The sequence below is a fragment of the Phalacrocorax carbo genome, chromosome 2, assembly GCF_963921805.1.
Source record: "Phalacrocorax carbo chromosome 2, bPhaCar2.1, whole genome shotgun sequence".
NCBI classification, from domain to species: Eukaryota; Metazoa; Chordata; class Aves; order Suliformes; family Phalacrocoracidae; genus Phalacrocorax; species Phalacrocorax carbo.
The window spans coordinates 54,195,299-54,221,315 of NC_087514.1; the positions used below are offsets into that span (position 1 = coordinate 54,195,299).

The 26,017-nt window shown below is 40.0% G+C and overlaps 1 protein-coding gene across 1 annotated transcript in view; it reads right to left on the bottom strand.

Moving 5' to 3' along the window:
* Window positions 1-2,707: 2,707 nt before the first annotated feature.
* MYOM1 (myomesin 1) overlaps window positions 2,708-26,017 on the bottom strand; it is an 80,894-nt gene continuing 57,584 nt past the window's right edge. Inside the window, exons 27-40 of the mRNA XM_064442930.1 lie at window positions 25,123-25,267; window positions 24,440-24,499; window positions 24,117-24,184; window positions 23,427-23,540; window positions 22,715-22,802; window positions 21,934-21,972; window positions 21,735-21,840; window positions 19,837-20,000; window positions 18,369-18,405; window positions 18,032-18,054; window positions 16,343-16,398; window positions 9,758-9,973; window positions 6,783-6,906; window positions 2,708-5,546 (exon numbers count right to left, since the gene is read on the bottom strand). Coding sequence (XP_064299000.1) covers window positions 5,335-5,546; window positions 6,783-6,906; window positions 9,758-9,973; window positions 16,343-16,398; window positions 18,032-18,054; window positions 18,369-18,405; window positions 19,837-20,000; window positions 21,735-21,840; window positions 21,934-21,972; window positions 22,715-22,802; window positions 23,427-23,540; window positions 24,117-24,184; window positions 24,440-24,499; window positions 25,123-25,267 — 1,452 coding nt within the window. The 3' untranslated portion in view covers window positions 2,708-5,334. The remainder of the gene's footprint in view (window positions 5,547-6,782; window positions 6,907-9,757; window positions 9,974-16,342; window positions 16,399-18,031; window positions 18,055-18,368; window positions 18,406-19,836; window positions 20,001-21,734; window positions 21,841-21,933; window positions 21,973-22,714; window positions 22,803-23,426; window positions 23,541-24,116; window positions 24,185-24,439; window positions 24,500-25,122; window positions 25,268-26,017) is intronic.

Consider the following 26,017-nt stretch of genomic DNA (forward strand, 5'->3'; position numbering starts at 1 on the left):
GCCTTTATTTGAAAACACAATGTTTTCCCTTTAGGTAACCTTTTCCATTCCAAAATTATCATCTCCAGACAATCAGAAGGCTACAGAAGTAGACATGCCTCAGTAGCTTCCTTTTGTATTCTCTACTCTTTTGCACTTACACACAGAAGATTACAATCAAGCTGTAAAAATGGCTTGCATTTTCCACAGCTGTACCAAATGAGATTTGTTTCCTTTCTGATTGCGTGGAGTTACACTCTGTGGTGGCATAGATAGGATCTCTCTACATCTATGCATGATTTGCGGTCCTTGTTGAACCATAACTCACCGGTTGTTAAACCAGGGCCTCCAGGCCACAGGAAGCATGCCACCTCATTTATGTTCATTTTGCCTTTTCACCACAAGTGTCAGGGACAGGAGAGGGTGTGATGAGAGCAACTGCTTACTTTTTATTTTGGTGGAGAGGAAATGATTTGAAAGCATGTTGCCTAGTGCCATATGTAAATCACTGGCTCTCCAGCAGTTCAACTGCCAGATCATGTCTAGCAGCAATAGTATGAGAGAGACGTAGCATGCTTGGGGCTAGGCAAGAAACCATGCAGTGTCTCCAGCAGGTTGGGATACAGAGTGCCAGGGGTAAATCAGAGGTCTGGGAGGAAGGAGGGTGCTAGGCATGGCTTTAGTGAAGTCTCAGAAAATTTGTGGTTCTGCAGATAGTACAGAGCTGTAGGTGCAGGGATTTAGTACCAACCCCCAGCTTGCATTGGTCCCTGAGTGTTCAACAATTTGTGGATATTTGTAGATGAAAGAAAAAATGGCCTTTGCTTAATTATTACAGTAGTTTAAAAACAGAGTCTTTGGCTACATAAGGAAAAAAAAGCTGACATTGGTGGTGAGGTACTGTTATGTCATTTTGCCTGCTGGTATGCATACAACACCCAGAAACCATTGTTTGGAGCAGTCATTTATTCCATACCCACCGTCACCCCTGCTCATATCACAGCAGTCAGGATAACCTTAAACTTTTTTTTTTTTTCAATTGTTGTCTATGTTATGTCTTACCCCAAGTAAACCCGAGAGACTCCTTATCTCTGCAGCTTAGTCACAACTAGCACAATAACTTCTCTGAGATCAGAGTGACATTATGACAGGATGCAGCAACTTAGTTTATTTTATCTTTTTGATCCCATTTAACAATTGGGGAAAAAATGAGGATAATTAATTGCAAGGATACAGGGCTGTAAGGAACCACCAAAATATTTAAGCACACCCGTAGTCCGACTGTAGTTGATTGACTTGTTTGTAGGTTTAGAGTATTAGTTAAGTCAGCATACTCGCATCAAGTCTCATATGAGCAGTATTTCTCCATTCTTCGTCAATCATTAGCAGGTGTTTCACAAACCATGTTCTGATAGTAGATATGATAGGGTTTCGGGCCTCCTGTTAAGAGGTTCCTTAACCTTGCCAAAATCACAACCTAATTAAGGTTTTCTTCTGCTCTTATTAGTATGAGTGATGAAACAGCAAATGGAAATGGCCGTATCAAATGGGATGGAAGGTAGAAGGTGCAGGGTGGGGAAAGAGGGAAGGAAAGGCATTGCATTCGAAAATGTGCAGAAGGAGGAAGATTACAGTAAAGACACCTCAAATAATGAAATGGGAAATGAGACAAGGGGAAAAGTCAGCAGAAGATTGCAGCCAAATCTGGTGTCTTCCTTCCTCTCCTTGCCATGGGTCTCATCCCCTCACCCTCTTTCTCACAGTACCTTCATCTCCAGAAGCCCTTGTGGGACGGAGCAGTTTTCACTAACGTTTTTGTCTTTACAGCTTTTGTTGCTCTTTTCCCTGGCCAACATTTTGCTTCAGTTCTTGAAACTTACTGTCCTTTTAGCAAGGCAAAAAAAATTGTGTGGAAAGGTTTGTTTCACATGTCTGTCTGGCCAGTGTAAGTGCATCATTCACACATTCACCTTATAGTTACTGTTCAAGGATACAGAGCAGGAGTCCACCCTACACTAGTTTAAGGATGATCTCACTTTTCAGCTAGCTGCTTCAAAGATTATGGCTTTATGTATTGCCAAATTATGGTTTGTCAGTCTCAGACCACAGACAGATCTTGCTCGATAATTGGTTAGCAAATGCAGAACTAATTCTCAGTAGAACTCAAGGACACTTTACTACAGTGGAAGGCAAAGCCTATTTTTCTCATCTTCTTTCATCTTCAAAAACCCCCCTTTGTAATTTTGGAAGGTGGTTAGATAATACAGCTTAATGCAACACTTTCCCACACTGTTAAATATGATTGTTATAACACAAAAATATGAATTGATAACAGAATTATAAATTTGAATATAAAGAGTAATGTGTCCTGTAATGGAACATGTAGGTGAGAAGGAAGTTATTGTCCAGAAGTGGCACTTCAGATAAACATTGCAACCAGTCTGATTTTAAATGTAGTCAAATGGTTCTGTGTGTTTGATAGGAGATTCTGTTGCTTCAGAAATAATTTGCATTCTGTCCTTATGTAATGGACAGACACTGAAACAATTTTCATAGTTAAAATGGAGAGTATAAATTACATGTTTAGATTGTAAGAAAAAATTATTTCACCATGGTAACATAATAAACTTTAATATACTCAAGAATTCTGATAACATTAATTTTGAACATTTTGTTACACATTTGTGAACAAGTACAGCTTAAATAAGCAAAATGAAAAAAAAGTCTCTTTTTAATCTTTGATATGTTTATTTGTCTTATTTCATTTACCACGCGTAACAACGCTATGCTTCTGGATAGCAAATAGTTTCCAGATGTGACTGCATTTCCAGCTTTTTGAGGAACCATCCAAACTTAAAAAAAAAAAAACCCAACCCTAATGCATTTCAGTTTAAATTTTTAGAAGTATTTTCACTATGTTTTAATTGAAATATCAGGAAAATACTGATTTTTCTTTCACGAAAAAGCTAAGAGTTCATTCTGCTACAATGACATAAAAGAGAGTTCTACCATTGGCTTCATAGTGAGCAAAATGGGCTTTGTAATCTGAGATTTGGGATATTTTTAGAACATTCTTCTGAGATCCAGCTTGTTTTCTATTAAAACTAGTGAAAAGACCTCTGTGGCATTTTGCAGGAATTGGATCAGGCTCTCAGTGGTACAATCTGCTCTATGTATAACTTACACACTGCCATTGATGTTTGTGAGGGAGAGACTCCCAGCCTGAAGGAGCTGTAAGAAGCGATGGATTTTTAGAGAGGTAAGGCAGGTTGAAATAATTGCCAGGGCAAAGAGCAGTTAAGAGTTGTGTGAAACAACCTGCAGCTTTGTAACATTTTGAAAGGCCAGACTCTCAACTCTCTGGCAGGGTGATGTAGTCACACATCTGTAGATATTTATCGTTTTCTGTAACAGTTGCCTGAGAACCTACATGCATTAAGGTTCACATTTAACAAGTCTCCTACCATGGAAATGCTCCTTCCTGCGTTTCTGTGCAGGACCTATGCTTACATCCTTTGCTGCTGGGCTACTCCAGTTTCCTACCGATTTAACCTGTAATACCTAGATGTAGAACAAGATGTAATGTAGAACTGAATCAAGCTCTACATGTCAAACAGTACCTAAGTCGAGTAGGATGATTTTAGTTGTAGTTCACTCTGTATTTTAAGTTTCTCCCACCACTTTTTTTGTGTGGCAGTCAATGTTTTGACTTGCATAACCTTTTTCTCTGTTGCATGCAACATCTTTCTGTCACTCAGAATAGGTCATCGAAATCCTTCACCTTGTTTACAGAACTGTTACTCCAATTGCCTCCATATAAGCTCTCTAACTAGGATTTCATCCAGCAGGAACCTTTCTGTTGGTTTTAAAAATTGTTGAGTAGAACCCTGCTGGAATTCTTCTGGAAGGAAATGTATTTCTTTCCATCAGAAATATCAGTGTCTCAGGTGTTACACTTTTACTTACTATTAAGATTCTTTCTTTTCTCATGCTATCAACAATTCTATAAGGATCAGTTTCTAATCAGAAACTGATATTTCTTGTGTTTTCAGATTTCTGCATTTGTCGTAGATCTAACACCCTAGAAATATCAGTAGAGTTTAGTAATCTTTCATCAATAACCCACCTGGAAAAAGCCAATATAATGTGATTGAGCCTTCTAAGAGCTGAAATCAATAAAAGTATTTTCCTAGTAGTTAAAATATCTTATTTTTATTTCTTGTATTTAATGAATTCTAGTCACTTAAAGGTTGAACTTAGCTTGTGTATTAACAAAATTAATTCTGACCTCTGTTTTTATTTGTTTTTCAGCTCGAACTCTGCTTCTTCCAAGGTATCTAAGCATCCACAAATGAGTCATATTTTCTTATATCCTCAGCACATAAACATGGGAATGAACACAGTAAAGGTTTAAAGCAGAGATTCTTGGCTTGTGTTTATTCCTCATTTCCATGGACAATGAAGCTACACTCCTTTATAAGAAACCAGTGGGTCTGATCCTAGTGAGGGGAAGAAGGGAAGCTGTTGCTCTGAGTCACTGAGGGGAAGGAAGACTGTGGGTTTAACAGGTCTTAGAAGCAGAAATATGATTGCTGTAGCAAAAAGGGTGGAGAAAAATCAGCATGTGGGGCAGTTGATACTTTGTGGGTTAATGCTATATGCCTAGTACTTCACCAAGGCCAGGAGGAAATTAATGAAGAGGACTGAAAAGCAGTCATGGGAGTCTCGGTGATAAAAAAATGTCCAGATGTCATCCTGATCCACCTGATGACAAAGGTACACGTGAAACTTGCATCGAAAGAAAACCTACTTATGGTCCCCCGCATCCATAGGAGATGGTTCTGTTTCTGAAGATCTTCCCTTGTGACCAAACTGGTCATGGTGAAAAGTCCAGCCCACATGGAATTAAGAGGACTTTCTGTGTGGGTTCCTTAAGAAAGTAGGTGGGGTCTGCCTCAAGCAGTGATGACGTTCAAATATCAATTAACAGAGCCACATAACTGATGACAACATTCTTTTACAGAGTAGTAAATATGTCAGTGCTGGGCAGGATTTGCTCTAGTAACCTCTGTTTATCGTGGACATTTTTCAGTAACTAAAATCACCTTGTCAGTACATGGATCATTGTTAAGCTGCTTAGAAATTACTGCAGTGCAACCGATCTGGTACTGAGACATAAGTGCCCATCTACTATGCATTTAAAGTTATGAAGTAATACAAATGTTAACAAAAAACACTAATAAACTTTTCTGTTAAAATATCATGGCTAGTCTACCACCCATGAAAACTCAGCTTGAACTTATTATCCAGGTCAAAAGAAGATCACATTCTTCATTCAAGGACAGCAGGATTTACTCAAGGCTTTTTTTCCAGTGGTTTCTTTCCCTGCCTATCGAAGCTTTCTGTGGGCTGAGGAACCATTTCTGCTACTGCTGTCTTTCCACCAGTCATCTTTGCTGCTTTCTGGTTGCTTTTTGTATCCTTTTCTGTTTCCGCAGTGGGGATTTCATTTGGATCAGGTTTCTCTTCTGTAGCAATAATTTCTTCTACGTGTGGCTTAATAAAATCTAATTTAGGAGAAGTGATAAAATTTCCTTTATATTCACTATGCTCACCATCACAGAGGTATGTAGAGTAAGGTTTTGCTTTCACGTGGTTACGATCCTACCATGTTCTTTTCCTCTTCCCATACCCATATAAAAAGATTCAGTATCACGAATAACATTGCTACTTTTTACAGAGCCAAAAGCAAGCCCAAGACTTTATGGTCTCTAATTAAAAAGATTAAGTGGTAGAACCTGCAAAACATTTAGAGATGTAAATAGTTGTTTCTCATATAAGTGATCTCATTTTACAGGACTGCTCAGAAGTGTCTAGGTTACCCATACCAGTAAGGCAAGAGAGGAAAGAAATGCAGTTAAATATTTGCTCTTGCTTTAGGAGTGGAAAGGGGAGGGGGATAAGAGTATAAAATGTTCTGTCAGCAATGATCTAACATGTATACACCCTGTATACAAAGAAAAAATATTTAGGCAAAAATATATAAAACAGATGTTCTGATAATGTTGGAATTTAAGCCTTATTTGGAGCTAAAATGCTCTACACGAGGGAGTTGTAATTGTGAAGAATAAATCAATGTCCAAGTAGCAATTGTATAGTAAGAGCCTAAAAGACAGAAAAAGTCTGTAACATACAAGAATGCTGAATCACCACAGAGCTTTTAATTTTCTACCCTTACTCTGAACTGGACAAAAAATGGTCACTTATAATTCCAACTTTACTATTCAATATGGACATAAAATTAAGTGAGAATAATTGATTAACCTCAAGTAGTGGCTATAGGATCAGGGTTTTCTAAAACACTTTGGCATTTGGGGTCCCTTAATTAGCAAGGCCTTTTTTCTTTTTTTTTTTTTTGTTAAATGTCAAACATCTAGCTGCTGAAATGAGTCTCACTTTGGAAAATAACACCATCTGTGTATATATACATGCTTAGGAGGTCTTTGCTTCAGAAATTTTAAAGTATTAATTATAGCTTAAAAAAACTTTCATCAGCCAGGTGAGCCAAGGTGAGAACTCGCAGCCCAGTGGAAAAGCAATTTAAAAGTGTTGATTTAAATATCTTTCACTGAGGTTTAACCTGGCAATTCATACTTTGCATTTGTTGTTAATTAAGAGCATACACACTGTAAACTTGATTGTTTGGGACCTGAGAAATATTGATTGGCACAGGCTATTAACTACATAATGTTTAACAATTTTTTCATTGGAGTAGAAGACCATAAAGGTGAAAGTGCTCTTACCTTTCTTCTCCCCTTCCTTCTGTTTGCTTGCTGTCATTGTTTTTTTCTTTTTAGAGACACTTATATTATTTTGATTGTGTCCTTGGACTGTGTCAGTCTGTCCTGACACAGAAATCACAATCACCTGAAGCAAAGCAAGAACAAAAAGTGCACAAGCGAGAAATGTAGATGCATCACAAATTCTGTTTGAAACTACCATAGCTGAGTCCCTGGCAGCAATATGTTTAGAAGCAGCTATTACTCTAACTTTCAGGGACACATACATCTTCTGACACAGACAAGTGGAATCCAGCCTGTTAGCTGTGGGGTGGCCCGCTTATATTCCCTCACAGGAAGACAGATTTTTGAAGATAAAGTAGTAGAAATAAACTGCTGCCAAAATGCAATCATTATTAAAACTGTGCTAATGCTAAGTAATAAACATCAGTTATCAGGTATTGCGAAGAGCTAGTCATATTCTTGTTTGCACTCTGGAGGGTGAGAGAGACATGTGACACTGTTGCTTTTAAGGTGTGTGTCCTGGGACCAAGGAGGAGTGACCTGCTTATCATCCTTGAACGGGCTTCATGTCATACTGAGTGAAATTATCAAATAATTTTACATTAGTTCTTTGAATTCAGAAAGCTTGCTGTATCTCAAATTATAGATATTCTCATGTGTTGAATTTTAAAAATTAAGCTGTTTCGCTTTGTCTGATATGCATCTGTTGTGACTAGTCTGAACTTTTTTTATAACAGATATTGAGTCATTAATGTAAATAATTACACACAAACCTTAAATTGCAATAAAATTATCAAGTTTGGTACTTGAGTTTTAACTGTTTTAGGAGATAAGGCTATGTGAACACATACGCTGTTTATGTGAAATGCTGCAAGCTCATTAGTTTTACATGATTTCATGTTAAAACTCCCTATGATATGAAATCTCTTCTGGAAGAAAAAAGACTTATACCAGACAAACTTAACATGTTTCTTGAAACCAGTGGAACTATTCATGCATAAAGATAAGTGCATGCTAATGTGTTTTGGTAGTTCATAAATTTGAGCTAAATCTGGAGTTTTTAAAAAATTATTAAGATCATAATCATTAGCCCTTTATAGAAACTGATTTAAAAACCTATTAAAATTTGAAAAAAATCACCATTTTCACCACTGATAACTGTGTTGAATCTTTGTTATCTGAGCCATTAAGAATTCCCTCATGCTTCCACTTCGCCTTTAACGTTAGCTGACAGTAAACCTCAGATGGCAGGGATTTAAGTGAGCATTAACTGTACAGCCCTCACTAGTGGCATCCTCACAGAAATGCCAATACTGCAGCAATATGAGCGCCTGGGAAACAGCATTATTTCTGCAGTCACAGTAGCTAAAAACAACAAGAGAAAGTATGTGAAAGGTGCACACATCATGCTTATACCGAAAATATGTATGTTAGTTCTTTAGATTTTGATGGGAAGAATTGTGCTGTTGTGAGACTAGTTATTAATTAAGAATTATTAATATGGCACATTGCTCTCCTAATTAGCACTTGGGCCGATAACTGCTTCTGATCCTATATATGTGTATATATATGATATATATTGTGTCATATGTATACATCAAATATATGTCCAGCAGGATGGACATATAGGTACATTCTGTTGCTCTTCCTCAGCTAGTAATAATCAGTGGCAGTGCTGTACAATAGCTGACATGGAGTTTTTAACCTATGTTAGTGTGTTCAAAGATATGTACAAATGTTTTCTGTCTGAAACATTTTTATCTGAAAAAAACCCATATTTTTTTTCTGCGTTCCAGTGAAGATTCTTTTTGTAGCCTTAAAAGGTCTTGAGTAAATTGTTATTTCTGATCTCCAGTGTTAAGTTTGGATGAAATTAACTGAGGTCTCAGTCTAACAAAATACTTACCTAACACCCTTAAATCAAAATTCATGAGCAGGTCCCTTGAATCACATGAGACCACTCCTGTGCCTGAATTTGCAAAAATACCTTGTTGAGTTGAGATGGGAAGTAGTGAAGGTCTGGACAGAACGGTGTGAAGATGTGCCATTGTGGGTTTTGTCGTGAACAGTAAAGTGAAGATTAACAGAGATCTAAAGGAAAGCTAGAGGTCATTACAGCGGTGAAAGCATTAAGACACTAAGATACTGTGCACTAAGAGCCGTGACTAGTAAAACAAGAGACAGTGAAACAAGCTTGTGATGGAAGGAAAGAAGTGAATTCAGTTTATTTGTGAACATAGAGGAGAGTTCGTACATTTTTGCAGACACACACACACATTAGTATTCTGGCCTCCTAAGCCTGATTTTCATTTATGTTACAGTACATTTACCCCAATTGGGCAGATTAAACAATATTTATGGACGTAAATGACACCCATATTAAGGCCTCTCTAAATTAACACAGCAATACAAAGGGGCCTTAATGTAGACAAAAAAACACAGCACTAATTTCTCCATGATTTAATGCTCTAACACATTCCATCTATATTACTTTACCAAAGTTGGAACAGGTCTAAACTGTTGCTCAGAAGTGCCTTGATCATTCTTTATCTTTCCATCTACCTCATCAGTTGCCTCCGCTGAAACGATTCTTCACCCTTTCCATTTTTGTTGTATGGTCAAATGCTCCAGGAAGAGGGTCAAATGGCTGACCTGTCTTTACAGCATGCATTTGGCCTGGCTGAAGATGCTACAACTAGGTTCTGTGAAGTCAGTAGTAAGAAAATATTTAGGAAAGGCCCTGTCTTCCCTGGCACAACTAAGTGTATTAGAAGCAAAAGTGAAGTGAACGGAAGAATCCAAGGCTGCCTGCTAAAGCAGAAAGCCATTTACACACACACATTATGTCAGCCTATCATCCAAAATCTCCCCCATACTTCTGTTTCCTAGTCTTAAATTCATGCTTTCTTTTTCTTATCTTCTTCCTTTTTCTCTTGCTCAGACTGTCTCTCTTCCTCAGGTATGAACACACTTACAGTGACATCGCTGGTCTCTGTGCCGTACTTGTTCTTCACCACAATGCTGTATTTTCCAGAGTCGAGCGTGGACACAGCAGAAATGGTAAAGCTGACGTTTTTTCCAGATTCAAATTTCAGGATGCAATTAGCATCTGATACAAATGACTTTTCGTTCTTCAGCCATGAGACCTCTGGGGTAGGATCTCCCCAGACGGTGCAAGAAAGATTAAGTGCCTATAGATAAAGTACAAAAGGATTATAAATAAGAGTCAGTAAATATTTGCTGTGGGTTTTTTTTTGATGCCTGACTCTCCAAATGTTCCACTCCCCATTTAGCTTCCTGCTTTTAGAAAATGGATGCATATCAGCATCAGTGATCAATAATTTTTCTCTGTCTTCTGTATTGTAAAGGAAAAGAAGGAACACAGTTAATTCAAAAACTCCATTAGAACCTTTCAATATTTTATGGACCTTCTTCTCTACTCTCATAATCATTAGTAGGGCTTTCTCCAAGCATATCGTTTAATATAAAATTAGATATTATCTGCGTTTGTGTGTTACACCTGAAATGTGAATTTGAGGAATCGTCAGATGGATTTGTTCATGTTAAGCTCACTATGTGTCTGCCACAGAAGTAAACAAAGTATGCCTGCCTTTTTAAATATCTAAGAACAAAGTGTCCCTGGAATATTTTGTTTAATTTAGGATCTTTTTAAACTATGCCCTGACAGCTGTTCCAACAGACTTGAATTCTTTTACGCACTCCTATAAAACTATTTTTAACTGAAGTCAATACAGGCTTTACCCTTTCTTTGGTGTTCATCTAAGTATTTCCCTTTGATGTTAGTAATATGTCTAAGGGCTGAATTTGGTCCCATCAGACTGAAGGAAGTGTCTTCATTGTCAGAGAGTCAGTTGTTGAGAGATTGCTGGCAGCTGGATACTTTCTGTAGGCTGCTGAGTCTATTGTGCACGCTATGTTGAGGCCTCCTTTTTTTGTTGTCAGCTGAAAAATTCCTATTTGGGAGATACTGACATGTATAAACCATCCCCTCCTCCAGTCACAGTGCCATGGGAATCTTCTCAAAAGAATTCGCAGAAATTAATAAAATTAATTCAAATACATCGGTAGTAAAAGAAAGACTGGGGAAACTGTGGGCCCACTGCTGAATGAGGTAGGTGCCCTGGTGATGCAGGATGCACAGAAGACAGAGTTACTGAATGACTTCTTTGCTTCGGTCTTTACTGCAGGCCTTCAGGCATTAGAGCCCCAGAGGTGAGAGAGAAAATCTGGAGAAAGGAAGGCTTTGGTTGAGGAGGATTGGGTTAGAGATCATTTAGGCAAACTGGATCCTCACAAATCCATGGGCCCCAATGGGATGCACCCATGAGGGCTGAGGGAGCTGGCGGATGCTGTTGCTAAGCCTGTCTCTATCATCTTTGAAAGGTCATGGAGGACAGGAGAGGTGCCCAAGGACTGGAGGGTAGCCAGTGTCACTCCAGTCTTCAAAAAGGGCAAGAAGGAGGACCCAGGGAACTATAGGCCAGTCAGCCTCACCTCCATCCCTGGAAAGGTGACGGAGAAGTTCATTCTAGAGGTCATCTACAGGTACGTAGAGGACAAGAAGGTTATCAGAAGCAGTCAACATGGATTCACCAAGTGCAGATCATGCTTGACCAACCTGATAGCCTTCTATGATGGCATGACTGGCTGGGTAGATGAAGGGAGAGCAGTGGATGTTGCTTACCTCAACTTCAGCAATGCTTCTGACACTGTCTCCCATAACATCCTCGTAGGTAAGCTTAGGAAGTGTGGGTTAGATGAGTGGACAGTGAGGTGGACTGAGAACTGGCTGAACAGCAGAGTGCAGAGGGTCGTGATCAACAGCACAGAGTCTGGTTGGAGGCCTGTAACTAGTGGTGTTCCCCAGGGGTCTGTGCAGAGTCTGGTCCTGTTCAACATATTCATCAATTACTTGGACAGAGGGACAGAGTGTACCCTCAGCAAGTTTGCTGATGATACAAAACTGGGAGGCATGGCTGATACACCAGAAGGCTGCGCTGCCATTCAGCAAGACCTGGACAGGCTGGATAGCTGGGCCGAGGAGAACCTCATGAAATTCAGCAAAAGCAAGTGCAAGGTCCTGCACCTGGGGAGGAACAACCCCACACACCAGTACAGGTTGGAGGTTGACCTGCTGGAAAGCAACTCCGCTGAGAAGGACCTGGGAGTGCTGGTGGACAGCAAGCTGACCCTGAGCCAGCAACGTGCCCTTGTGGCCAAGAAGGCCAATGGTATCCTGGGGTGCATGAAAAGGAGTGTGGCCAGCACATCAAGGGAGATTATCCTCCCCCTCTACTCCACCCTAGTGAGGCCACATCTGGAGTACTGTGTCAAGTTCTGGCCTCCAGTTCAAGAAAGACAGGGAACTACTGGAGAGAGTTCAGCGGAGAGTCACAAAGATGATCAGGGGACTGAAGCATCTCCCTTATGAGGAAAGGCTGAGAGACTTGGGTTTGTTTAGCCTGGAGAGGAGGAGACTGAAGTGGGATCTTCTCAATGCTTATAAGTATTTGAAGGGTGGGTGGCAAGAGGCTGGGGCCAAACTCTTTTCAGTGGTGCCTAGTGACAGCACAAGGGCAATTGGAGTGAATTGGAGCACAGGAAGTTCCACCTGAATATGAGGAAAAACTTCTTTACTTTGAAGGTGGCAGAGCACTGGAACAGGCTGCCCAGAGAGGCTGTGGAGTCTCCTCTGGAAATATTCAAAATGCACTTGGATGCGTTCCTGTGCCCCCTGCTCTAGGTGTCCCTGCTCAAGCAGGGAGGTTGGATGAGATGATCTCCAGAGGTCCCTTCCAACCCCTACCATTCTGTGATTCCCTTCACCTCTCTGCTTCTTATCTGGTGCAGTGATGGTGGAAGATGGGACAGAAGAGACACACCTAGAAGGCTGTTGAAATGAGCAGGTAGAAAAAAATTTATACCTCTATACAAATGAAAAATTTTTGTACCTCTGACAACAAAATAAAAATCATATAAATCCCACATCACCTAAGGATCAAAATGAAAACAAAAGGGAGAGGCAAGTCTGTCCTCCATCAACAACGCATAATTCTTGGTACACTGAAGGAAAGGCAGAGGTGGTTACCGCATGGTGGAAATGGCCCCTATCTCATTTCCTGCAGTACCTACAGCCGGTGACCGCGTGGGGTTGTTGACTGCCTTTGCTTGTAGCCCACTGATGTGAATGTCAGTGTGGTTTTAATTGCCATATCAGTCCATCTTTTTTAAAAACAAGGGGAAAACAAGAGGTTTTTACATTTCCCCCTCTTCCTTATCTCTTTCAAGACAAACATGCCCTCAGCCTCAAGCCTCGGCCAGGCATTACATATGGGTCCTGGTGCTCGGTATTTATTGTCTTCTCTAGCAAGCAGGAGGTCACCACTGAGTGGCCCCAGCTGCCACTCCAAGATGCTGATGAGCTGATGTCCATGTCCAGAAAGCTCTATTAGTGGCATCATTCAAACCATGGGTGTTTGAAGTGGTGTCAGTACTCCTTAATTCAAAGAGATTCAAGCTGCATTTTGCTTAACCTTGCATCACTAGCTCCTGTTCGACATCAGTGCTCCTCTTGATGTTCCCAACTCTTATTATTTATTTTCCAGCTACTAATGTGCAGAGATGTATCTTATCATTCACTAAGTAGATGGTGAGATCTTTGGTTTTCTGGAAGATAATTCCATAATTATGGAGCTTTAGCTAGGGAGAAGTGACTGCCCACTGTGACTGCAACTATCTTTTTCAGATTTTCTGTTCTTTGGACAAGAGATTGTCTTTGCTCATGTATATCTTTATTATTCACTGAACCCCCTGATTACAATGCTGTATTCAACCTGATATCCTTATCCAGGTTTTAAAAAAGTGTGTCCTGTATACCTGGGGGGAAGGGGCACCTTTCCCCTCCAAGATAATCCCCCTTTTCCAGTAGTTGTCTGGCTCTGATGATTGGGCAAGGGGGTGGGGAGAAGGACTGGAAGCCTGTCTAGACATTGTGGCAAGTGAATGAAATCTATTTTGAAATCTGATCTATCTGAAAAGCACTGGGTTAGTAAACCCCATCTCTTTGAGCTGGAGCTCAGACTTTCAGAGCTCCACACAGACGTTCCCATAACAAGTCTTCACCTGAGGGACTGAGGCATGTGCACTTGGAGCAACCAGCAGCTGCAAGTCCAGACCCTTCATGCTCCCCACTACCTTTTCTGCCTTTCACTGCAGATTGTCATGAGTAGGGTAGCACAGGTAGCAAAGGGAGATGTGTCATTGTATTTCAAGTATTGCCATTCCTCTTGCATATTAGCACAAACTCACATTCATGGGTGGTTTGGGCTAAGAGGCCAGTGAGTGAATTGAAGCAGCTCAATCAGGGGAACCTGCTCCCTTCTTCCAGCCTACCCACAAGGGCACCTACCCCTGGCAGAAGGGTAGAATGGGGAGTTGGTGGGCAGGAGGATGCAACATATTTTTTCTAGGTCTGAAAGTGCCTGTCTGTCAGAATCCTAAGCCTCTCCTTTTAACAATAAAACCCCCTTACTCACTTACAGGCCTTCATTAAAACAGCCACTTAGGTCAATTTGGTCGGCTGTACACAAAACTTATGCTAGTATTCTCTGTCAGGTCAAATTCCTCCCTAATATGAACTGACACTTAGCTTTTTCCAATTATATCACACTGCTGAAGAGCATTTCTGTCTATCAGTGGAAGCCTCTTAGGCCTTCTGGAGCGCTGTTTGATTAACACTGGGTAAACACTGGTTCATTTGTTCTCATACATATCCTTCAGCTCACATGTAAAAAGCTAATAAATAGCATCACAGTCACGGTGTTAAGTTTAAGATTAAGGCATGCATATGCTTGAAAGTTCAATCTAGGGGTACCAATCTGTTCATATAACTCTATAGTTATGGATGCACTTGTATTCAAAATCAAAGCTTGCAATTGCCAGTCCTCATTTACTCTTTTTCAAAATCCTTTATGATTGTGCAATTTGCATGAATTACACAACAGAGAACTGCATTCCCCGCTCTCCAGCATATATGCAAACAATAGAGAGATGAGCCAACACCACCCAAACAAACAGTGTTTTCCCCAATCACTCTCTGTCCCTCTCCGTTTCTCAAAACAATCATTTACTGAATCCAGAAACATAAGGTCAAGGATATTTGTCTTAAGTTCTGGGAGTTTTTCAGTCACTTACTCAAACATCACAAATGTCCTTGCTGCAAAGGAGAATGTGTGTCTGGGTAAGATTTTGCAATTCTTTTTTTACAAACTCCCGTTTTATAAACTCCACATATTTTGCTTTAGTGAGCTCATACTCAGCTTCATATCAACTCTCTTTTGGCAGAGTCTCATCTCTAAGCACAAGCGCTATTAGCTGAGAATCTGCAAATTCGTTCTGTTTCTTTGTGCCTTCTACCTTCAGTTACGATGTTCATATTAGTGCTTCTTGCTTCTGCAGCATTTCCCAAACTGCTAAATCCTTTAATGAAGTATTTAATCAAATGTTATCTCATTTTGTAATGCCAACATTCTTAATTTTCCCAGAAGTGCTGCAGTCCACTGTCTACTGGCTATGCTATATCTTGCATTGTTAAGTGATTCAGACCAAGATTTTAGATTCTTAACAGTTCTGCTCAGCTTATAATCAAATACTTTTAACCCAGCTGACCTACTGCCAGATAAAGCCAGAAATATCAGGAAGCTGCCTTACTGTATTTGTCATGTTACAGGTTTCCAGCAACATTCACGTGCCCTATTTCAATGTTCACCCACACTGTGAAGAGGAACCAGCTAGTGGCAGATCAGTGGGAAGTGGTCTCAGTACTATTATGCAGCAACCTGTAGAAGCAGTGTGCTGGGAAAAGGTTGTGAGATTGAGAACTGATTTTCTGAGTCATCTGTTCTGCACTCAAACATCAATGTAGCCGTGTTCCTCTGAGATTGCCTTACAATAATTTTTCAGCTAAACTCTGCTAATATAATCCAGTGTAACACCAGTGACTTCTTTTGACTTCCTTCCCATCTACCCTGATGAAATAGAGAAAACTATCTTCTTTTGTCTGGGGATTGATTCTCAATTCTAATTGAGTTAGAGGTTTACTAGTTTTACAGCATTTAAAAGCCAGCCTTGACAGGGGTGGTGATCTTGCCACATTACGAGGAAGTTAACTGTGTAAGACACAGAATGACTAGCTATCTTGTAAATAAGGAATAAAACTTCCCTGGTAGCCTGTTACAAAAGGATCTAACTGTGAAACCTGTGCATGAATTTTTAAAGAGCTGGTTATATAAGGAGTTTTAGTCTCAGCTCACATTGTCATCTCACTTTTATCTAATGCTTAGGAAAAGACACTGCCCTGAATACATAAACCCATCTGTGCCAAGACTGTTGAATTATGTACAGAAGGCAGGGTATGAATAAATAATGTAGCAGATTTTAAAGATGGAATCTTTAAAAAAAAAAAGGTGACTATTTTCCCATCATTGAAAGGCATTCAAGCTGTTGGGCTGTTGTCTAAAGCTTCAGTTAATTTACTGTACCTTGCCCTCCTGGATGGTGACAACATCGGGCAAACCTCCAAGTACCCGTGCACGATCTGTAAATAAATAGGCATAATTTTCTTCAGTGTCTCAAGATCAACTGTGTCCCAGATTCTGTTTCCCCTCCAGTTCTTTCATATTACCTTATTTATGCACAACTTGTCTCTGATATCTGTGCTAGCAGAGAACTATTTGGCATTCTTAGCACACCATTTGGACTTTAAAAACTGTTGAATTCACAGCAAAAGATGTGTTAATAGCTGGTGTCAGTCACTCACAGAGGGGAATTAAAGTACATGTGCTGTGTCCTGCAGATTTTGCCATCAATTCAGTGTTACTTCTGAGTGCACAAAAAAAAAATAATCTGAATTTCTGAGATCTGGCGCTCTAAATTTTTAGTGTCATAAACTAAAAAAGTTGTGTTTCCAAAAGGAAATGAGTGACAGCTAATAAAGTGGTGGAGATTAGGTTTTGATTGAAATACAGAGGCAGTCTCAGTGACAGCACTGAAATTCCACCACTTTGTACCTATCTGGGTGTAAATGACATCAATATTTGGTCTAGTTTTAAGCTCAAAATCCCATAGGAATCTTAGATACACACAAATAAGCTGATCACATGCAGTCTTTGCTGCACTTATTCTGGAGTATGCATTTTGTTCGTTATGAGTCTTAGTGGAGCCTGGCAGAGGAAGGAAATGACTAGACAGAATGTTCCCCTCTAATGTATTCTGTAAAAGATGTGCTCTGGAGCACAGAGATAACAACCTTCCGAGACTAGGAACAGGACTGTGTTATATCAATTAACATGGCAGCCCCTTCTGAGTGGGCCAGGGTTAGAAATGAAATGGCCAGGGCAGGGCTGTTACTGGTCCTTTCGTGCTGCCTCAGCTGGGACTCGTCGGGATCACTGTACCTTTCCAAAGCCCGCTCTATTTGGAGTGTATGCCCAGGAGGAGTCAGCTGAGATCTCTCTACACATTTTTCACCAAAAACATTTCAAGTACCAGTTCTGCCCACACTTTTATACAGGTCTGAAAGTCATCTGCAGTGGGAGAACTTTTTGATGTGTTACATTTTTTCCACGCATTTTGCTGTAAATAGGGAGAATATTGAGCTTAATAATTCAAGTTGAATTCTAACGACTTATTCCTCAAGTAATTATTGCATACTTTTGTTTTAGTTGATATGTTGGAATTGACACACAGGCAAAAGTATCAGGAGATTCAGGGATCAGTCTTTAAGCAATGCAAAAGCTACTGTTGCTTTCCTACCCATCTCTATGCAATGCGGAGCCATTTGACATTTCAGATAGTTCAAAACTAGCCAAGTGATTTCCTCTGTCTTTGAAAACAAAGTGACTTTTGTGCAGAGAAAATGCACGAGAGATGTCAGCAATAAAGATAGTTTTTATAGAAGGCTAACTCATAAAGAGATCAGGAGCTTAGACTGGGAAAATCAACATAACCCATAACTATAGTGGTATTAGCTGCAATGTGCACCAATGTGAGATCACTAAAAGGTCACTTCCTTGCTTCCCCTTGGTGTAAGGACAAGTTCGTCTTGCGATGAGCACATGCACATACACATGTATACATGCCCTCTCTCTCCCAACACACAACCTTCCCGGAAAGGAAGAAAACCTTTGTAAACAGTTTTTTGCAACTATTGTCAAAGGAGGCCCACTTACTTTTCTCTGCAATCGCAGCTTGCCTGGAGTTGAAAGAAACAAAAAGAAAGTCCAATTTCAGTTAAGGTTTACTTAGAATGATTGAAAAATAATTTATCTTTTAACTGCCTTTAAACCATTAAGGAAAATCTCTCTCATCATTTGGCAATACTGCCTATTCTTCGTTACCTAACTGTTATATAAAAATTGCACTGAAGAATTCACATGCAAAACTCCTACAGACTTCTGTAGGACTAGTATTTTTTTCACAGGATATATTTAGCTCCAGCACAAAACAAACAAATACTCTTATTATTTTATGGCTGCCATTACTGTATTTAGACGAAATAATACTTACTTTAATCTCTGGAACTCAGCAAAGGCTTCATCAAATGCTTTGTAAAGATAAAAGTTAATTTTAAAGATAGGTTCAGAGATAAATTATCAGACGTTTAAATTTAGAATTTAGAACTAAATTAAAAATGTAGACACCATTAAAGAAATATTAATGTATGGATGCATGCATATTGTATAAGCCCTAAATGCTGAACGGTTTAACTAATAAAGGCCATCTTGTATATGGCAACTGTTATATATACATATGAATGCATAAACACACTTTTTTTTTCTTCTAAAAGCCAGGCTTTAAGACAAAGAGATAGTGGGAGAGCAATAGGCTGAAATTATCTCACAAAACGGAGGAAGAAACCCACAACACACAATCTAAATGATAGCTTATGGCAGTGGTTTCCCAAACTTTTTTGATTGTGCACCCCTATAGGTAAAATTTTTTTGAGCATGCACCCCCAGTATACATATATTTATTTCTTTGTAAATTATATATATGTACTCTGAAGTTCTCGTATTTTCTTCCCGCACCCCAGCAGATCATCTTGCACACACCCCACTTTGGAGACCACTGGCTTATGGAATACAAGAGATCTGTTTTTCCCAAGTGCTTTTCATATCTGCTCCGAAGCATCACACTGATGGCCATGAAAAAAAACAGACAGCAAACTGCTGTCTCCATCATAAATTCAGGGTAAGCTACCATCATGTGGGAGGTCAGCCTCTCTGCTTTGAAAGGGAGTAAGAAATCTCTTTTCTCAGAAAGTGGGGGTAGAGTACAGAAGGAGCAACATGGAGATGATTATAAGGTTATTGCCCTTACACAGAGCTTGCAGACCCAAAGTAAGCTTTAGGGATGGGAACGGCAGGGGATGGAAACTCGGCAATTCGGAAGGAGTTAATCTGTTCCCCAGGATCTGAGAGGTCTCTCAGAGTAAAAGCTTCCAACAGTCAATCCAAATAATTTTAACTGTTCCCCTAACATTCCTTCATCATGTTGATGAAAGCGACCAGTCTTGACATCTCTGAAGAATAAGGAGTCCTATTATATCCATCAAAGAAATGCAGTAGGAAAGTAACAGAACAAACTTGTCCCTCACTTCCTCCTCCAAATATTACTTGGAAGGGAGAGATACAGAAGGCATTCAGTGCTACAGTTTGTATTTAAAACAATCGATGCCAGCAACACAAGGGGTTTTGTAAGATAGCTCAGGAACTGGGCTGGCGTCTCAGTAGGCAAGCTGTAAGTGGGTATTTGGAATAGGAAAAAGCTGTTCATAATTTATGACCCAAAAGCACAGGTTGGGGAAAAAAAAAATTGCACTGTGTGCACAAACACTGCCAGGCTGCTGGGTACAAACACAGACCCTACAATCCAAAGGGTAACAGGGCTGTTGCAAGATGCTGCCGTAGATGCTCCTGCCCTACCACAGTGTAATGCCCACATACAGATGATGTTAGCAGAGGGAACGGCCTACCTTGTCCAGAAAGATCCACTGTCTTTTTGTGCCCTGTTTTACCATCAAAGAGTTCCATTGTGTATTTGCCTTTGTCCTGTGGAGTTGGCTCATTGATCTGCAACCAGATCTGCTCCCCAGTGACACCAGTCTTCACTCGATCTGTAAACCTAATCTGGGTATCACTGAAAAATACACAAAAATGTTACCCTTTCATTTTGCTGGAGTATAAACTGGATTTGCTCATGACGAGTCACTGAGTATGTCTGCAGTTACTAGATGATTTCCAAGGTGCTATGGTATGCCACCATATTTTGAAACTTTTGAAGTGAAATTTTTACTAAAGCTGTGGGTAGAATTGATGTGACAGTCTTTCCCCGTTCAAGATCTAGCTCTCCTCAAAACTTGCAGCAAGGTTATGCATCTTACGTCTATGACCTGAGCCACAGAAGAGTTATACAAATTTATACCCCAGATCCCTGAAGGGTAATCCATGCATCCTCACATTTTCATGTTGTCTTCTTAGCATAGGTTTATTTCTGCTTGGGCAAAACAAAACTGCATAGTGCTGTACCTACAACACCCCCCACTTCTGTCACAAACGGTGTTTGCCTAGTCGGAATGTTTCTGATGCTCTGCTCTGCTTTGGTATTTACATTTAAACATACTTTGACATAAGTATATCTTCTTCCACAAAAAATATAAATTTCTCAGCTTCCTAGCTAGGCGGTTAATTGCCCTGGATAAAGCAAAATGTATTAGTCAAATAAGCTACTTGTTTTCTTTTTATCTTTAAAGTGATAACGTTAAATATACTAGAGATTCAAAGAACATTTTTACTAGATTAATTTGATGTGCTTCAAGATTAAATTAGTTTATAAAAATTAAGAGAGAGAGAAAAAATTGAGAGAGAAAGAAATCCAGAATACTTCATATTCATTTCCAGTTTTGAAATGCTTAGGAATCCTGGCAATACCAGGTCAAAATGGGTGCCAAGAAACAGGTAAACCTGAAACTGCTTTCGTTTCTCTGACAGCATTGCTGGTTAGCATCAGTGTCAGTAATTACAGCCAGACTGCTACAGCACATCCTGGGTATACTGTGCCTCATTTACATGAGTTTTATTCAGAGATCAGTAATTCAGATTCCTTCCTAAGCACTAACTACTACCACATCCACAGGACCTGAAGCAGCAAGAATAGTAATAATAGATTTGAAGTAATTCGAATATGTTACTACTATTAAATCCAATCTAAGTTGTTTACTTCTCTGGGTTTTCCAGTGCATGCTTTTTGCGCTGGCTAAGAATTCAAAGCTGTCTCATGGATTTGGATATGCAACTCCCATTAATTTTATGGGGAGTTGGGCATTCAAAGTCTTTTAAAAAAATCTCAGTTCTTCTCTTTGTCTTGGTTAGGTTCGTAGCTCTCACAGGAGGGGCTGTCTGTAATTTACTGCCCCAGGCACATGCCAAAACTTGCTTTGCCTCCTAAACATGGACCCATGTGTTAAGAGGATGTGCCTGCTTGTCCCAGTTCCTGTGAACTGTGGCTTCTAGACAAGCAGACCTGCAGGCTAGGTATCTCTTAACCCATGGTGCTGGCCTCTTTTAAACCTTCTCAGTCTCTCAGGTTATACTTGCATCACTCCTTAAACCTCATTCAAGGAAAGGTGCAGCTCCCATTCCTGACAGCATCCCATGGCGTGGAACTATCTTTTTCTCAAGGGAAACAACAGGAGGGCCCTGCACCACCAACACTTGACTCTCGTACTAGTTTCACATGGGTGTAATTCACTGAAACTAACTCATATGCGAGATGAGAAGAAACCTGGGCCTCATCTCTCTCGTATATCCAGGTTCTTTCTGCATCTATAAAAACAAAAGAGCACTGACTTTTGCAAAGCTTTTGCATACTTACTTGTGCACCCAGCCTACTCTCAGATCTTCCACATAATAATTGACATAAGAGTACAGTCTGATACCCTCAGCTGTGCTCTGGATTTTCAGGTCTGTGGCAGATAAAGCTGAAAGAAGAGCACATGGTTTTATGCAGCCATGCAGCCATTCATTGAGTGTCACAATGAGTCATTCATTTGAAAAGAGAGTTAAGTGCTTACCAATCCTTCTGCATACTTCATTCATCAGATCTGCAAAAGCTGTGGAAATAAAATCCAGAGACTAAGGCTCTGTGTCTGCAGCTCAAACACAGTCAATAATAGGACAAGTACTGGCTCTGAAATACTCTCCCCAGTAGGTTTGAAAAAGAAAATTGGATCTATCTTATAAAGCATATTAGAAATCTAAGTAATACAGAAATATAGCCTGTTATTCCATGATTTCCAGACTTTATTTAACAGCAGCCTTAATGAATACTGCTGCAGCTGAACAAAACTATATTATCTTTTTTTTTTTTTTCATATAGACGCTAACCCATCTATATACATTCTAATGGATAGGTTTTTCTCCACTTGCTTGGAAACTTAAGAAGTATTTTAAAAATACAGTAATCACAATGAGTGGAAAGGCCCCTAAATAAATGAATGGCAAAACATAATAAAAATTTGATATATTTTTAAATTGCCTAGTTCTATAATTTCTTTCTATACCTGTAGTCTTATACTACTGATGGTCCCCTGAGGAAACCTGTTATCATTTTGCTTAGTGTTAGTCGTCGTATGCTCCCCAAATTATACCAAATCCAGGTGCAATAAGCTGTAGTCAAATATTATTTGAACTGAAAAATCTCAGTTTTTCTAATGAGGTGATCTTATACACAGGAGGAGCAAAGCCAAAGGAAGGTGATGCATGCAGTTGCCTGTATTACCCCAAACCCACTTGCAGGCGAGCAGTCAGCCTGTTAGCTGGTGTGGCTGACAGCATGCAGAAAATGGCTCTGACCTGTGTCCTTAAGCTTCAGCTCACTGGAGTCCTTTCCTCTGTCATCCTTGAGTATGACTTCGTAAGTGCCAGCATCTTTCTTAGAAAACTGCAATATTGTAACAGTAAAACCAGTTTTCAGAACAGTTACTGTAGAAAAATCTAGATTTTACTCCTGAACCCAGCTGATGTTCTGCCCCTGACCCCAGGGAGCTGCCCGATGCTTGGGACTGGGGCTGACCCGGTGCCCCCCGGCTGCCCTGCTCCTGGCTGGAGTGGTTGGACAGGCCTTGGCTGGGGGGTTGTGGCCTGCAGCCGTGGGGGAGCCCCCAGCCATAGGGGCCCTTCCTCAGCCAAAGAACGGAGAGCAAAGAGGTGAAGTGGTGAATGCAGGTACCAGACCAGTCTGGTGCCTCTAAGAGGGTGGTCCTCTGAAAGCCTGAGTGACAAGTGCCATTTGAAACGTAAATGTGGTCTCATTCTGTTGTTAGACTGACATGCAAAGGAAGTGACAAGCTTATTATCTCTTCTGTCATCATTTCCTGAAAATCGGAATGAGCAGTTATATATAGATATTTTCTGTAGCTAAAGCACGGGCACCTTGTGAGTTTTTCCATTTTTAAAACCCACTTCCTTTTTTGATTGTTCTACTGAAATATCAGGTTAGATCATATCATTCATCTGAATTCATAGCACTAACTTCAGCTGAGGGCTAACAAGGATGGTCACTCACCTCTGATATCAGCAGAGTACACACACCATCTTTAAAGTCATGTTCTTCATCTACCATTATCTCCCTGTCATCTTTGTACCATACAATGTGTGTTTCCTTCTTAATATTCGCCACCTAAAATGGATGAAAACCGCACTGTAATTATTGTCTTCATTTGAACAGGAGAGCTTAGTGTCGCATGGGTTAGCCTGTTCAAGTCTCTCATAAAAGAACAGCAAGCTTTACAACTTGATTGCAGTGAGTTATTGCAGGCGTCCATTTTAAAATGAGGGACGCAAGAGGGAAAACAGCAGGGACGAAAAGAGAGAAAAAAGAACTGCCAACAGCTTCAAGGAGCCCAGGGAACCAGTGGATCCTGCCCAGGGGATTTCTACACTCATCAACCAGCCAAAAATGAGAAAGTCCCAGGATTTACAAAGACCTATCGTTCCTATTCAGGTGCCTTTTACTGGGTGGGTGGCTGACAGACCTGAAGGAAAAAGTTCAAGCTGTTTTCCAAGGTATTTTGTTACACACAATGAGCAATCTCCTCAGCATGATTAGCCTTCAGAGGCTCAGTCACTATCCAATATGCAGTTGGCAGTACACAAGCAAAGGGCATGTCTTTAGTCCCTTCCCACCCTCGCCATCTAAGTAGTGGTAGGTCAAAGTGCTTTGAACATTGTACTCAGTGTTTTCCTTGCACCTTACCTTACATTTCAACATCACATTACAGTCATCAGTAACTTCCCATCCCAGTTTATCCACAAAATGAGGACCTATTTAAAATTATAGATATATTTTTAAAGGTCACAGCAATTGTATTCACAATACAAAACCAAAGACAAATGTATTTTTCTTGACAAGAATACTGCTATATTTTAATGTGGTTTTATTTTTCCTATTTCTACTTCAGAAGGTAAGCAACTATATAACAGATCAAAAAGCATCTATTTCAAATTAACATGTATAAATATAAAAAACTTTTAACGGACTAATGCATATGTGATTCTTATAAATATCCATATTATCACCTTGTTTCCTGTGCCACTCTTTTCTCTGGAAATCTGCTTCATCCTGCAGCTTCTTGAATACTAGGAATTAAAACCAGCAAGAAATGTAAGGTTAAACATCATGTGCCAATTCTATGGTACCGAATGTCACTGTAACAGGTGCAACTCTGTTCCTTGGAGGTCAGTGAGAATCCTGGCATAGGGTCAGGTTTTCACTGAACATTTCAAAGTGTCAGAAGCTGATTACAGCTAACCCAACTTTCCTAGCTGCTTCCAGTCATCAGGAGTTTAATGTGTTGTGTCTGATAAAGCATAATCCCCAATCATACAGCTGCTTTCCACTCTCGGTAGGAAGATGAACGAGCAGCAGCGGAGTCAGCAAGCCACTACGAGTTGTAAGAGGTGCAGCTACTTGTTCCTGCCTGAATGGGCTCCTTACATTTGAAATTTTCATTCCACCCATAGAAAAGCAAACCATGCCAGGCTGCAATATTTTACATTTCTATAACAATTCCCCTTCTTCCCAGCACTTTAAAAATTTCAGTTCACACACACGCCTTATACTATATGAGGCAGGCAAGCACTGTGACATGAAAAACCACTGGAATATCTATTAGTATTGAAAACAGTGGAAAGTGAAGATGACAACTGAGGTAACCTCGGTATAATTTTTCCAGCCTACTGTGCAGTATGAATTAGCTTACCATCACCAATGAGGACAAGGCTGGATTGATTGGTTGCTTTTCCATCCTGCAGTTGGAAAGTATAAGTCCCTTCATCCTTGTCCTCAAGTTTATCCATAATCATTTCCACAAGGCCAGTCTTCTGGTCCATCTTCATTTTATATTTCTTCAGGAATGGAAAGTAAAGCAACAATTAGTGGATATCCGAGTCAGAAAATATTTGCCAAATTTTATATGGTATCTTTAGGTGAAATTATGTTTTCATTATTCAAAGTTTCACTTATTCAGATTGCCTCTCTCTCTAGCTCCAGCTCTAAGCATGTAACCAAATATGAAATCTGTTAAAGGTGAAGCCTCTTTACTAATGCTATACAAGCATGTGACATTCCTGTTCTATGGGAAGTATCATGTTCTTTTTCATTAGAAAGGTTTAGATTTGCATTTCTTCAACATAACAATTTCTTTGAGACGATGATGTTTTAATAAGTTTTAGAATGCTCCATCTCTGCCTTCTAACCAATATCAGTGTTGCAACACAAACATGCCATGCCGTGTCTTTGGGAGTAACAAGCCCTGCTGCTGGAAACAACCACTTGAGATTTTTTCCCTTGGTGTAACAAATTCCTCCAAACAGCAAAGAGGGGTAAGAACTGAGCACAAGGGTATCCTAGAGCCATAGATGAAGGAGAGAGGGTGAATCTGGGCTTTTGCAGTGACTCTTTGAAGACCACAATAGCTGCTTGCCTGGGACTACCTTATTGCAAGAAGTCCTATGGTCCCCACCAGTTAAAAGAACATGTGGTACTCACGAAGGTGGCAGGAGGTCATTTAACTCCACTCTATAAACTGCATCCTGTAGAATTCAGCTGGAGCTCAGGACTACAGACAAAATATTTCTAGTGGTGTTTTTAATGAC